Source organism: Ursus arctos, unplaced genomic scaffold (assembly GCF_023065955.2).
Source record: "Ursus arctos isolate Adak ecotype North America unplaced genomic scaffold, UrsArc2.0 scaffold_10, whole genome shotgun sequence".
Lineage (NCBI taxonomy): Eukaryota > Metazoa > Chordata > Mammalia > Carnivora > Ursidae > Ursus > Ursus arctos.
In genome coordinates this window covers 70,158,438-70,173,714 of record NW_026622764.1, presented here as the reverse complement: position 1 = coordinate 70,173,714, position 15,277 = coordinate 70,158,438, and the positions used below count along the sequence as shown (strand labels likewise).

At 43.7% G+C, this 15,277-nt stretch overlaps 1 protein-coding gene across 1 annotated transcript in view; it reads right to left on the bottom strand.

Annotated features, from left to right (window-relative positions):
• Positions 1-15,277, bottom strand: part of FLT1 (fms related receptor tyrosine kinase 1) — a 171,397-nt gene that overhangs the window by 109,081 nt on the left and 47,039 nt on the right. Inside the window, exons 4-10 of the mRNA XM_026493054.4 lie at positions 13,697-13,821; positions 9,882-10,044; positions 9,643-9,779; positions 6,964-7,138; positions 5,673-5,790; positions 3,317-3,486; positions 2,753-2,912 (exon numbers count right to left, since the gene is read on the bottom strand). Of these exons, the coding sequence (XP_026348839.2) occupies positions 2,753-2,912; positions 3,317-3,486; positions 5,673-5,790; positions 6,964-7,138; positions 9,643-9,779; positions 9,882-10,044; positions 13,697-13,821 (1,048 nt within the window). The remainder of the gene's footprint in view (positions 1-2,752; positions 2,913-3,316; positions 3,487-5,672; positions 5,791-6,963; positions 7,139-9,642; positions 9,780-9,881; positions 10,045-13,696; positions 13,822-15,277) is intronic.

Here is a 15,277-nt window from a genome sequence, read left to right as displayed (position 1 = left end):
CCAGTAATGTGGACATAGTAATCACCTAATCTCTAACAGTCATACGTAGATACCACCATGCAAATATGTAACTATGGAACTCAAAATAAGATTCTAAAAATTCATGCAATAGAACCCCCTTTATTCAAACGTCACTAACTAAAATTCCTATCATCTACAAGGGAATCTAGGTGTTAAGTACATGAAACACATTTATATACAGACATATTTGAAAACTTCTAGTAAACTATAGCAGGCTCCATTTATCTGTCAATTTTAGCTTCTATCTCTCTGACAGAGTGAAGTAGAATTATTCTATCTGTGTCCTAGCACACAAAGGTCCTGTGTATCTTTCTGAACTATTTCTAAGTTAAATGTACTGATTTAACCACCGAGCACCGAATTCGGGCCTGACGCAGGTAAGCTACTCAGTTTGTTGACTTAGGGGGGGAAAAAAAGAAACTTCTTATGGATATGCACATTTTGTAGCAGATAATTTCAAGCAACAACATATATTTTTGTAATGAAGCATCATTGAAAAAGTTAAAGCGTGCATTTCTGATCTGTCTTGTGATTGGTTAAAAAAATGCCTTGATCAGAGAATAAGTCAAATGGTCAACGAATATTTACTGAAGATTTGAGGCACTGCTCTGAGTCCTGAGACAAGAGGAATTAGACATCTTTCCAGACCTTGGCAAGCTTACTCTGTGACACAGATGAAGGATCCCATGTACCACAAAGAAATCAGAAAAAGAGAGCTAACGTCTCCAAAGTTTTACTCCAAATGATCTCATTCCCCAAACCATATTTTATCAGCATTATTCAAACCCAACTTTATAACATATATTTCTTCACTCATAACTGCTATTTCTTAACAGAGTTCCTAGCTCTGCCCTAAATAGAATTGAAATTTTATTTTTATTTTATTTTATTTTATTTATTTTTTTAAAGATTTTATTTATTTACTTGACAGAGACAGACAGCCAGCGAGAGAGGAAACACAGGCAGGGGGAGTGGGAGAGGAAGAAGCAGGCTTCCCGCCGAGAAGGGAGCCCAATGAGGGGCTCGATCCCATAACGCCGGGATCATGCCCTGAGCCGAAGGCAGACGCTTAACGACTGAGCCACCCAGGCGCCCCTATTTTTATTTTATTTTTTTAAGCAGGTTCCATGTCTAGCATAGACCCCAAGAGGGACTCAAACTCACGACCCTGAGATCAAGACCTGAGCTGAAATCAAGAGCTGGATACTTAACTGACTGAGCCACCCAGGTGCCTCTAGAATTGAAATTTTAGATTTTCTATTGTCAAAACAAAAATTAAAAACATCTATAAAAGACTATGTTATTCCCCGAAAATTCAACTTGACACTTTTCTCCAAATAGCTTAAATTATTTAGAAACTATTCACTTATTTGTATGTTAGGTTAGCACAAATATCCAGGCCTTAAGGGAATGGGTCCACAAGTACGGATGCTTACCCCTAAATTAGCAAAATCACACAAACTCTCAGTAGATCTCACTTTCTTTTGGGTTAAGTATCCACAGTGGTAAGGAAGATATTCAAGACTTATAATTTCTCCGTATTTCTATTCTTAGAAAATGACATTCACATGAGAAATTGGGACATGTGTGGAAATAGCTACTTCTTCTTGGGAACCCCAGCACTCACCAGTAGCTTTCACTATCAGAATGATAAGTGAAAAGATAACAACACAAGGAGAAGCGTTGAAATGGCAGGAAAATTCCAGAAAACCAAACAGCCACTTCTGTTTATGCTAGAATCGTGTCTTACACTTTATCAAGCCAATTCTGTTTTCATTTTTTTTTAAATAGCAACTTTCCCCAACACTCTACAAGTGGAGTTAAAGGCAACAAAGCAAATATTATGGCATAATGCTTGTTCTTGGGCGGTCTCAATAATATCTGATTGTTGCATTTATCAATTCTATTCCTGTCCTTCAAATTAGCTCTCATGAACTGTCCTGAGCATCATTCCTCTAGACTAAACAAAAATGGGAAAGGAGCAAACAGGACTCAGTCATCAACAGGATGCAAGGAAACGCTGCACAATGACCAGAAGGTAGGGACGTATCCACTCAGCAAATACACAGTAAGCCTCTTCTACTGTGTGTGCTGGGACCTAAAGATCCAGAGGTGCTCCCAAATGTATGTAAGAGATAAGACAAATGTATGTAAACCCATGGAAGGAACAAGGCGTAAATGAGGCGTGGCTCCTGCTGAAGAGGGAGAAAGGTGTTTGGGGCGGTCAGGAGAGTTAGCAGGGAAGCTAAGCCTTGTAGGATAAAGAAGGCAGGAGGCAGCAAGTGGGTGGAAGCACATTTCAAAGGAAGGAAGAGCATAAGCAAAGCCCATGACAGGTAGTGGTCACCACGGCATGGAAGATCTCCTATCATACCTGATGTTCACAAAACGAGAAATGGGAAGGCCACTGTAGCTGAACTCGCCAAACTCTGGAGGTTCTCAGTTGAGAACAAGACTGGAGTTCCAACCTGAGTTTCAAAAAAGGCTCACAAGGTGACCCTGATTCTGTCCCTGTGCTCCTGAAACTATCAACTCAAGAGAAAAATTATGAAATGGTTAGAAATGAGTAAGGAAGAAGAGAAGATATTGCCTACTTTTTCCCATGGGAGGGAAAGCCTTGGCCTCAAATATAACTGCATGTCCCATTTGCAAACTTCCATCTGTGTGCCTTAAGGAATCTTGAGTCCAGGTATACCAAGTATTTGGAAGTTAGGAAACAAAGAGTCCTTACCTTGCTTTGGAATGACTATGGTTACAGGGACGCCAGAACCACGTGACTGTAGGTTGAGGGATACCATAAACGGTACAAGTCAGGGTCTGTCTGCTGCCCAGGAGATAGAGAGTCGGGTCTGGAAAGGATGACACGGCCTTTTCATAGATCTGGGGTTTCACTGGAAGGGAGAAGAACAGGACAGAAGTCAAGAGCTGTAGAGTGACTTTCTCCTGGGCTACAACACGAAGGACCGCATTCTCCCTGGTTTTGGTGTCGGGGAAACCAATACATAATAATCTGTTGTTATTATAGCCATTTTTTTTAAAAAGTGGAAGTGTTTCGATAACAGTAAAAAATTGATTCCATGGTATGTACATCATGATTACAATGATAAAAAATCATATTGCTTATGGAAGATAACGAACAGACAGGAAATCGGTATGATGGGGGCGTACGTGGTTTTTTAAAATCATTACTTAAAAGTGTGTTTTCTCTAATGTTGTTCTACTGACTTTTGATTTACAAATTTTCCTGAACTCCACCCCTGCCAGAACCGAAAGAAAGTACGAACAGCAAACTTACCATTTACAATTAAAGTGGTGGTAAGGTTTTTAAACACACTGGACTGCTTTATAGCCAGCAAGATCGTGTAATCCCCGGCATCTTCTTCAGCAACATCTTTGATAATTAACGAGTAGCCATGAACCAAATAGCGAGGAGATTTCTCAGTCACAGGGAACCCATCTTTTAACCTGTGGTTAAGAATATGATTGGGAAGTCATTCCACAAGGCCTCTCAGATGCCACTTTAATGCTGTCATTTATGCTTATGAACTCAAGCTGATACACTCCAAGCCTTTGGTCCTCCACATTCATTTTACAAATGTAGACACTAAACTTTTCAGTAAAGCCAGGTGTGGTTTTTAAATGGAGAAACACTTCGCGTTTATGGGCAAGGAGGAAGAAGGATGTTGAAGGGAGGGAGAAAAGCGCTGGTTTTAAGGTACCCACGAGGATGGTGGTCACCCTGTGACTTAAGTATTCACCCAGCAGCACTGGCTGATCCATCGAGATGTTTTTCAGTTTTCCATGAGGCTACATCAGCAATACAAGGGCCATTGTAAGTGAGATCAACCAGATCACTTCTCCAGATAAAAATAAAAATAGACTTTCCTATTGTGGTCTCATGTGGAGTTCTTATTAGTTGTATAAATGGTCACACCAGTTGTCCCTTTCATAAGCTATAGTAAAATCAAGATTATCAAGATTTTTCCCCTGAGGAAGAATAGTTAAGGCACAAAACTCACAAACAAAAGGTACAAAACTTTAAAAAAAAAATTCTTTTTAACTTTAAATATAGAATCAATGCCTAGATATCACGCAGTTGCGCACAGAGCTGAGAGTCGGGAGGCCTGAATGCTCGTCCCCGCTCTGCCACTCTGTGCTGTGCACCTGCCTTGTCTATTTGAGCCTCAGTTTCTCCAAATTTTCTAGAGCTCCTCGAAGATTCAATGCTACAATTCTATGATTTCATTCAATGGCACAGTTCTTTAGCTGGGCATTTTTTCATCTGTTAGGAGTTCATTGTGTTCTGTATGAAGGATTAATACTGGAAATGGTGTTAGTTCATATCCATGCAAGCATTACATTGTCCCGTAAGCAAATACCCATCACTAATGGGTCTCGGTTCCAAAGCAGTTGAAATGACTATGCTCTATTTTATGACTACAAATATCATCGTCGTTTATTTTATTTCTCATGAACAAGTCAGTGTTTTCAAGGATGGATCGATTTATTGTGTATGCATTTTAGGTCCTGGCTACTTAGTTACTAAAGAAATGAGCACTGTTTAATAGATGGGGATACTCTCAGACCCTTTCGAAAGAGGGAATGTATAGCCTGGAGTGATTAAATTCCTATGAAGGAATTATGTACACTCACGGGAAATTTACTGTTGGACCTTTTGTACATTATAAAACAAACAAACAAAAAATCTCTCTTCTACTGTGACGCCATGAAGGGGCACAGCTCAAAGTTTAATTTCTCTTTAATTCCCTATTAACTATTTGAGGAAACTGAAAACAAACACTGCAATCATATGATATTGAAAGCAAAATAAGGCTGGTGGAGGTGATTCCACAATGGCACCGCTTCCATATTGTATGGGTTGTTTTCCTAATCCGTGTTGTACTGTACTCTTTGTTTAAAATGTAATGGTCTGAGCCAAAGATATCGGCATTTAAAATGATTTAACAAAACGACCGCAGATTATCAACAGATTACATTGTTTTACATCAGGTGCCGTACTAACACAGAAGGAACCTGCTTCGGGAGGCTCTGAATATGCAAACTTCGAGCCAAAAAAACCTTAATTAGTTCAAGTAGGTCCTTTCCTCCACCCCTGCAACTGAATAAGTCTTGTCTCTATTAATGTTTGTTTAATTTTACAACAAGACTGGAACTTTCATCCCAGCTGTATATAAAAGAATTATTTTCAGATAATAAAAGAATTATTATCCTCATTACAAGGGCCCACTTCTTCAGGGTTAATAGAGCATGTTACATATTCAAGATGCTTCCTACTCATTGCCCAACATACTCCATTCAAAGGATGCTGACATCATGGGGAGGTTTAGAGATGCAGAAAGTTAGTCACAGCCGTGAAGAGTTGAACTGAACTGAGCACTCAAAAAACACCTCATCTCTTCCTGCATCCTGGAACACTGCTTCCCTCCCCCCGCCCCCCGTCCCCCCCCCACCTCCGGCCCGGCCTACCTGCTTCGCTCCCAGCCCCAGAAAACAACACAGTTCTTGGCTTTCCACCACCGTCTGGGGGAACTTCTCTTGATATATTTTCAGGAATTCCAGTCATTGGGCTCCTGCATCCTCCTACTTACAAAGCATACCTTAAACTGATAGGAAAATAATTACGGTCCTACCATAGAAGCTCTGGCGAGGGAAATGCCTTCACTTTCACAGAGAGCCTGTAGGACCGCTTGCCAGCTATGGTCTCCAGCACGTGCTGCTTTCGATGCTTGGCGGTGATGAATGCTTTATCTTTGAAAGGAGAAGGGATAAAGAGATTAGGAAAGGCCATGTTTATCGAAATAGAACAACACCAACCCAACCCCCTGACTCCTAAAAGGAGGGTACAAGCAATGAATAAACAGAGCTGAATTCTGACGGAGCCTCTCCGTGAGCCGAATAGTGATCCCTGAATAAAAGGATTCTGAAGCACCCAAACTGTGAAGTACTTTCAAATGAAAGGGTTACGAGTAAAACAGAAAAACAGAGGGAGAGGGGCGCCTGGGTAGCGCAGTCGTTAAGCGTCTGCCTTCGGCTCAGGGCGTGATCCTGGCGTTATGGGATCAAGTCCCACATCAGGCTCCTCCGCTATGAGCCTGCTTCTCCCTCTCCCACTCCCCCTGCTTGTGTTCCCTCTCTCGCTGGCTGTCTCTATCTCTGTCACATAAATAAATAAAATCTTAAAAAAAAAAAAAGAAAGAAAAAGAAAAACAGAGGGAGAGCCACAGAGAGTGGAACATCACAAACATCCGTATCCCAATCCCAGAAAAGTAGAGATACTTCAGAAAATCCACCTGCCCAACACGAGCGTGATGGGAGAAAGTTCCTTCAGATACCGTAGAACAAATGATCCGATTAAAAAATCCCTACTGGAGAAAGTCAAAAGGATATCTAAGGCCAAGACTGTTCCAGAGTTTCTGCTTCTCGCCATTTTTCTTTTCAACAGTGGAGATAAATAAGGCTTTTAAGGATTCTAAAGAGGTTTAAGTGTTTTCCTTACAGAATTTGCCTATTGGCATTAAGCAACAATATGAGGATTACATGAGGGTAAAACCAGAGATAAAATCACATCAATTCTAAATAACTTATCCCACCACATTTCTCTCTCTCTCACTCACAGCAGTGCCTGAGAAATGAAGGTAAATCTGTCATATTTTTCTTTGATATGGAATACTAAAAAAAGAATTTAATATAGATATAACATGACCTAACTGAATTATTCACCACAATAAACAGGCAAGGAAAAGATTCTCTAATTCGAATGTATTAAACAACACTTAATGCGCTTTGCTTTTTGACAGCGGGTGGAGGAGAACCAAGTCGTACCATTCATGATAGAATACCTCTTGGCCAAAAGAAAATGTACTTTTTTATAGAACCCGCCCCAGATCCATGATGACAGAAAGCAGAGCGCTAGTGGCTTACCATATATATGCACTGAGGTGTTAACAGATCTGAATGAAGGGCCGCTCTTCACATGGCAAGTGTAAAGCCCTTTGTCTTTGTTCTGTACTTTGTCAATAACAAGAACGCTGTAGAACACAATGGCAATGGAAGTGCGCTGGCCAATTCGTTGCCTTATAGATGCTCTCTTCTTTGTCTAGAAAGAAAATGTATAGCAAATGTGGGAGTGGTAATTGTTCACGCTCGAAGTGACAGCATTTCTCAGATTATTACTGAGAAGATCAACATTTTATGCTGAGAAGCAAACCCGCCTGACGGCAAGATGTTTAGAAACTCAAACCGTGTCTCGATGTGTTTCGAATATTTGCCATGGGAGCGCTCGTTAGCATGCCGTCTTCTCCAGATGGACTTCCGTGTACATGAACTCAGTAGTGTCTCACACCCGCCCGGTGAGACAGGCAGCATCACTGCCCTTTTACAGATGAAGAGGCTGAAGTGTCAGAGGCCACCGCGGGCAGGAAACTCAGGTCTTTGGAGTACGAATCTAGCGCCTTCCCTCCGGCACTCACCTCTCTAAACAGTAACCAGCTCTCTGGGCATAGATGTGGCTGACTCAGGCAATGAGGATCTTTGGTATCTGGCTTTATGACCCTGTGTCTCTAAGCCATCACCACGTGAGTTTGCTTTTGCTCCCTTACTAGAAATGAAGGGAAAAGTCATGAGTCCTGGCTACGCGGACTAAGGTGTGATAATCCTGGTTTCCTCATTTCGCTATTTTGAGCAAGGCTTACCAATTTCTGCTAAATCACACTAAATGGCTCTGAGGCCAGCCAAAGCCATCTACCAGCTTAGCCAACACTCTGCTGATGGTGCTGGTGGGACATTGTCCCGTGTCTGCCTCAGGGCACACGAGGAGCAGGCCCCGGGGCTCGGCGGTGTGAACTGGTCACAATGCCTCCTTCCTGGTTTTGAGAAGATGAGGTCACATTGCCTTTTCCTTCCACTGTTCCTTCCCCCTCTATCACTTTTTTTTTTAGCATTACATTTTATAACCTATAATAGCTTATTTCTCCCTCTCCATCCTTCCTGGTGAGGAGGCATGGAAAAAAGACTTTGAAAAGCAGTCCAGAACTGGTCTTTGGGTCTTGAACATTGTTCTCCTCTGTGCCATGTTTAAGAGGCTTCTACCCTCCTGTCCTTTTATTGCCCTGCTGGAACAGACACACGAGTAGGCCATTTTCTTCCTTCCTGGCCGTAACCAGAAAGATGTCAACCACCACCATCAAAAATCAGGGCAGCAGTCCCTCAAATGCCAGCCTGAGGGATTTTCAGCCACTCTCTGTAGGTACTACTTGCATCTTCTCCCACGGAGAACTCTTTCCTTCTCAAATCTGAGTAACATTGGTATTATTTCTGCCTTTGGAAAACAGCTGATCCTGGGTTTCAGATAACTGTTTTGTCTGGCACTGTAGCCACCAGCCACATGTGGCTGTTAAAATAAGAATGCAGTTCCTTAGTCACAGGAGCCACATTCCAGGCCCTCATTAGCCACCTGTGGCTAGTGGTTACTGTATTAGTCAGAAAAGATATTTCAGTCACACAAAGTGCTATTGGACAGCGCCATTTTCAAAGGTAACTGGCGGTCAATAGATGTATTATCATACTCTGATCGTGGAGCCACCAACGGGGTAAGAGTTTGCTCCCTCTTGGCGTTTATTGAGAATATCCGACTTCCATCAAAACCCAGAAGTGACTGTTGCCAAGTCATTGCATTTTTATTTAAATAAAACAATATCACTTTCTAGAAAATATGACGAGTCCGTAATGTGTTCCTACAGGGTACTTGTTGCATCTTTTTGTTGCCAAGTTATTCTATTTCCATGGCAAGAAATGTTGATGAGAAACAACAGTAGCTTGGGGCTGACACATTACTCTCTGGCATATAATTTAATCATCAGTTAACGTGGTGATGGGGCAATCTCAATGACAGAACACACGACTGTGCTTGCGATACGCCCCATCCATCATACTGCCACACAGCAAATGGGGCCGCAGTGACAGTTCAAGTTTCTTAACAGCTGATCATCGATTCCCCATCTACACGGTTGCAAATGACGACTGATTGTCTGCAGAGACGTTTGGTCTGAATAAGGAGACCCAACTCAGTCTTCATTCTTCTCATTTTTCTGAAGGACTGCATTGCTCCTTAGTCACTGAACAAAGGGAATACTGGCTGGCTGGCTTGTAATATCTTTTCCAAACATGCTCCAATCAGGTGCCTCACTGTCTGCCGGTATCTGAAATTAACACACTGACAACAACTTTTTGTTGTTGTTCTTACCACAGATAGGCCCTGCCTGGCATCGAGTGATAAATTTCCCTCTCATCTCTAAATCCCAGTGAATAGTTTCCAAGGATGAAACACTCCCCTTTTCCACCCAGAATCATGCAATAGAAATACCAGCCTATAGACTTCAAAACAAACCCTCCAGACATCAAAAGGCCGTATCTATGCACACACACTCATGGAACATCAGACGAGGGAAGCCCCCAAAACACACCCACAGCTTCCTTGTTCACTCAAACTGCCACACGAGTCAGAATATCCTGATTTTGTCCCACCTCAAAAACCCAGTGGCATGTGGTCACTTGACAGAAAGAAATACTGCCCTCCAGAAGCCAGAGAAAAATGTCACTCACTTCCCCGGGGTAACTCCAGGTCATTTGAACCCTTGTGTTCAAATCAGTGGTGGCAGTGCAGTTCAGAGTAAGAGTGTGACCTCGAAGCAACTTGACCGGGCTTGGAGTGCTTATCTGGACATCTTGGATGGTATTGGCTGCAAGCATAAGAAATGGGATTTTTTTAAATCAAGGTTTTGTTATGCAGGGAAGCCCTTGAGTGTTTTGGCTTGCGCTCATGCCTTGGGACCGTCACTTACTTTGTCGATAGGTGAGATAGTTGGTCTTGTACAGATGTCCATTGACTGCTGTTTCACAGGTCAGAAGCCCTATTTCTCTGTATGTTGCATTTGCTATTATAAAACCCTTCCTACTGTCCCAGATTATTCGCTTTCCATCCGGGATCAGGGTATCAAGGGGAAACTGAAAAGGAAAAAAAAAAAAGAGAGAGAGAGAGATGCTTTAAGAAAATCGTACTAGCCCTGTGGTAATACCATTTCACTTGTAGTTTGTGAAAACACAGTTTTCGTTGAAAGTGAAAACGGTACAGGTAAAAACCCTGGTTTGTCATCATTGGCTCTTTAGTTTTCTTTGCGTGGAGCAAGAAATACATTATGATGATAAATTATAGTAATTACGATAATTCATTATCAGCCTTGGCCACAAGCTGCACCCACCCGGGACAGACCTAGCTGTCATGTCAGACTTGCAGCGAGAGCCCTTATCACTTGGCCTCTGGGAATCATCCTTGTCACGGACTGGCCTGGGACTCTATTGAGAAACCAATTAGGAGTTTTTCCACTGGGGCCGCCAGGTTACCCTCCTAAGCCTCATGATCTGATGCTTTTAACAAGCCGTAACTTGTCCTCCCATTTTGCGTGATTTAGTAAAGAGGTGGCTGTCTTCAGAGGACTAGAGGTAATTCCCAGTCCTTTGAGATTCATAGCATTCACTTGGTTCTCGCTGGGGTTATCATTCTGGGAAGGCTGAGGGCCTCGACTCTGCCTCTGGGAGGGAAACTCCGGGGAAACGGACAGTGAAGACAGCTGCAAACAGATGTGGAGGCCAGAGACGCTGTCGTGAGTGAATCGCTCTCAAATTCTTAGAAGTATTCCCAAACACAATGAGTCCAAACAGAAAAAAGGAATCCATGATTTGATTTTCCCTTATGCCTTCTGCTGGACGCCAGGAACTTTATTTTTAAAGACGACCATTATAAACAATCCGCCTTGGGATGAGGCTTTATAAAGGGATATTGCTCCACTGAGCGGCCCAGCCAAATTTCCCTGCTGCCAGATCGCCGGCACACTTTCAGAGGCATCTCTGACTACTGCTATGACTTATCCCCTGCTGGAAATGGGGGGGGGGGGGAGATCAGATTAGAGATTATCAAGGAAAGGTCAAACTGCCCTGAAGAAGTTTCAGATCTTTTTCATCTTCTTTTAAAAAGTGCACCTTGCGTCGCTTATCTATCATTTATTTATATTGCTTGTTGAAGGAGCTAATCTGGCTGGGATGTGTGTCTCCGTGGCAGAAATTCCTCCACGAACCAGCGCCCTCTCCCAGGGAGCATGTCCGCCGGGGTCTCTGTTACCAGAGTGTCACACAGCTTGGGAATGAGCTGCACCCTCTTTATGGAGAACTTGCAAGCAAGTGAAGGATGCACTTCATGTTCTCGTAAATCATGATTCCATCTGCAGGCTCAGGAAGGCTTTATCCCCGGTGGGAGAAAAAGAACCTTCTCCTCTAATTTGGTGCTGATTTTTAAGGGAAAAGCTCAGACAAATTTAAGTCAGGGATTGAGATCTACAATGCTTTAAATGCAGGTGAACACAAGCATGTGCCAAACCTCAAAGAAAGGTTTTCCGATGGACTTCCTCAGCACAACTGGGAAATACAGTAAAGTGTCCTTTAAGGTTTCAGAGGAAGGTTCGCTTACTCTAACCCGCCCTTACCACCACCAGTATTATTCTCTTGACAAAGAAACTTGGTTCCGAGGCCATATAGCTCATCACTACGGTGGTGCCTACGAGTGTGACAGGGGGCAGGCGGGGGAGCAGCCCTGAAAGAAAGGACTGGAAAGGGAGGCTGCCTCCAGCTGACCACGGCTCCGCCAACGCTGGCAGGGGGAAAGCGGAGGGAAGGGACAGCAGGTTAAAAAGGACAAGAGGAGAGGTGGAAGGGAAAGATCTTACAACTTCCGGGCAACATACATACATAATAGGTTAGAAGAGTCTCAATATATATGTGGCAAACCCAAATCCCTATTACAACAGTGTCCTTTTCTCTCTCCCTCCCTCTCCCTCCCCCCTCCCTCTCTCTCTTCCCTCTCCTCTCTCTCTCATGTGTGTTATAGATCTTAGGTGGAAAAACAGAGAGAGTAAGCTCCCCCCCCCTCAGATTTTTACATGGGGGAAGTTGGGACTGTTTCTTACAACAGACAAATGATCTGCGCTAGACAAAAAGGCAAGGGCTTGCATGCATGGAACAGAGAAGTTCCACAGCCCCATGGTACGTTCCGTACTAATCACAAGGAGATTATTACCTCAGACTAAGAGGAGCGGATACCACGTTTGAGAATAAATATCACTTGATGACGATTTAAATCAAGTATTGGGTATTAAACTGTTAGGTAAATAATAATAGCTAACCCTTAATGGGGCTCAGCTTGTACATGGAACTGTTCTAAGGGCTTTTTATGTATCACCTCAGTTACTTCCCAACACCCATGTGCGGTGGGTGTGACTGTCATCACTCGCATCTCTCCAGTGAGGAAACTGAGGTGGAGGGACTTTTGAAAACTTGCCAGTTTGTCCAGCAGGTGAAGTGGTTGGGTAATCAGAACCCAAGCAGCATGCCATGGGGCTCTGTTCTTAACCACGCTGGTCTTTCTCCCACGCAAACTAAACCATTAGCAAAGGTGGCAAGGGCACAGAAGGGGAAGTCAAGATATGGATTCCAATGCCCAGTGTGGTCTGGGAGGTCCCCAACTCCCCCAGAACCTCAGTTTTTCCTTCCACCCATAGGTTTAGACTCCTCTGATGCTTCCAGCTCTGAAATACAGTTTTATAATCACTGGCAGTGATACATAGATATAATGGAAGCCAAAACCTGTCACCGGTGGGCTATCCTGAGGGCTTAAATCAAATCAGTGATGTAGGAAAGTGAACGCAAGGGAAGAAGACCGGGAGACGCCACCATCATATTCCAGGATTTCAGGTCAACCGGTGATACTGGAAATCACTCCAAGCTTTTCCACCTCGACTACCAGGACCACCAGACACTTTGTGAGTCCCTAGAGTGTGATGGTGGTGCTTCGTGCTGCCTTGGGACAGCCTTAACTTCTCCCCTTAAAGCTCAGAGCCCTCAGGACTCACCACAGTTTTCCATGTGGGGAGTGTTTGCCAACTCTTCACCCTAGTCTGTTCTCAAACTCTTAGCACCAATGAATTAGATGGAATGTCACATTTTAGCTTTTATCTTTATTAGACTCCACTCCAAATCTTTTTCTTTCTCCACATGCATAATTTATAACATGATATGAAGAAAAAATGTCATGTGTAGCCCCCCCCCCCCCCCCGCCCCTTTGTCCCCTTTCCCTAAGCAGCTAAGTTTGGCTGCCCAGCAGGACATAAGCTTTTTGTTACCGGGAACTTCACAACTCAAACGAAAGGTTGTGACTCCATAGGCAGGTGTCTCACAGTTCTGTCCTTAGCAAAAACCTAGATCAACCCCTCTCTGCCAAGCTATGGATGTGAATAAGCAACAGAAGTAGTTTTTCTCACATTTGCAGACATTTGGATTTGTGGCAATATATGAACATTTGCATGATTTTCGTTCTTTCGTTACGTTCACACACATTTATGCCCACCACGCTGTCATGTTATTTCATTAAAGTACATGCCTGGGTATGACTTCTAGCATTTATCCTTTATAGTAAAAGGATATTTCAGAAAAGTCCACTGAGCAGCCCAAATGTCTGTAAGAAAATCATTCCAGAGAGATAAAAGGACTTGAAATTCATTGTGCTCACTTGCAGTAAAGATTTTCTGAGAGAAGCATTGCTTGGTTTTACCTTTTTTAAAGTCACAGTGATGTTAGGTGACGTGACCCGGCAGGGGATGACGATCTCCCTTCCTTCAGTCATATATATAATTTCGGGTATTTCACTGTGCATCTCTAAGAAAGGTCTACCTGTATCTGAATGAGAAGAAAATGAAAAACACACACACACATATATATATAAATGGTTATATTAACGACATCTAGACACCATAGCTGGGTGAGGCAGGTTGGTCACTGACACAGGTCCCCCTTAATATAATCCCTAAATTCACATTTTGGTCTCTGAATTTGGCCGTCTTTGTTTTTGCCCAGAAACAGATTGTTTCCGTAGTCAACCAAATTCCTTATTCAGGTCTTGACCTTGGGTCAGATTGCCCCTGATGCCCTAAGATGCAATTGCGATGTGTGGGGTGGGTGGGGGTGGGGTAGGTTTAGGTCACTACTGCAAAAAGTCATAAAAGGGCAGGGAGAAAGAAAGGAGAATATTCTGCATGAACTTCTTACCACGGCTATGCTAAGTGCCTCAGGAAGTGCCCTCCAGAGCCTTTGTAAGGAGTCAAAGGGCCCCGGATGCGATGGTCAGCTGACTTTGGAGCAGAGAGAGGTAATGCTGAGGTGTCAATTTGGAGAGAGGATTAGCATTTGAATGACAGAAGCCTGACTAAAAGGCTTTCTGGACCTTTCCTGGCAGACTAATGAGTGAGCAGCTCTGAGCTCCTCCGGGCCAGGGGAAAGGCTGGAGAAGCAGTGGTGAGGACTGCACGGATTTCCTATCCAAATTAGATTTCTTCAGGATGCACTATGTATCTACGAACAGCCCAGTACGTCCCAGTGCATGCAGAGAGGGCTGGAAAAGCCTTTAAATAATCACCAAGATACCACCCTTCAGAAGAATGGCATTTGGCCAAGTCTCAGAGGCCAAAAGGATTCAAAACCACCTGTTCGGCTTCTCTGTGGTTCCTCTGGGGACCAGAATGAGCATCGGATCTTTTAGAAACGTTCACACGTCTGCCATGCCCTCACCCTCAGGAACCCATTGACATCTAATGATCTCTTCAGGAGTCACTGTGTTCCCATCTTCTGCCCTTGGCTTCAGCCTTAGATGCCCAGATGGAAAGAAGTCTGGTGTTAACACTTTCCATCCGGACCTGAAAGACCCAACGAGCCCCCCACCTGCTTGCTGTACTTCAGGAAGCTCACTCTGGATGCTGGATGGAGAACAGAGACACAGAGCGGTAAGTAGGGCAGTGGTTGCCTAGACTAGATGGTGGCTATGAAGTTGTTGTAGGTTGAACTCTGTCCCCCCCAAAACCAAAATGTGGAAGTCCTCACCCTCAGTACTTCAGAATGTGACCTCATTTGGGTCAAATGGTGCCACTACCTATGGAATTATCAGTTAAGTAGGGTGGGTCCCTACTCCAGCATGGCTGGTGCCCTTTTAAGAAGATGGCCCCAGGGAGATGGATGTGGAGGGGGGTGAAGCCACGTGAATACACAGGGAGAGACTGAGTGATGAGGTGCAAGCTGGGGGCTGCCAAGGATTGCCAGCAACCACCACAGGTCAGAAGAGGCATAGAAGGAGCCCCCTACA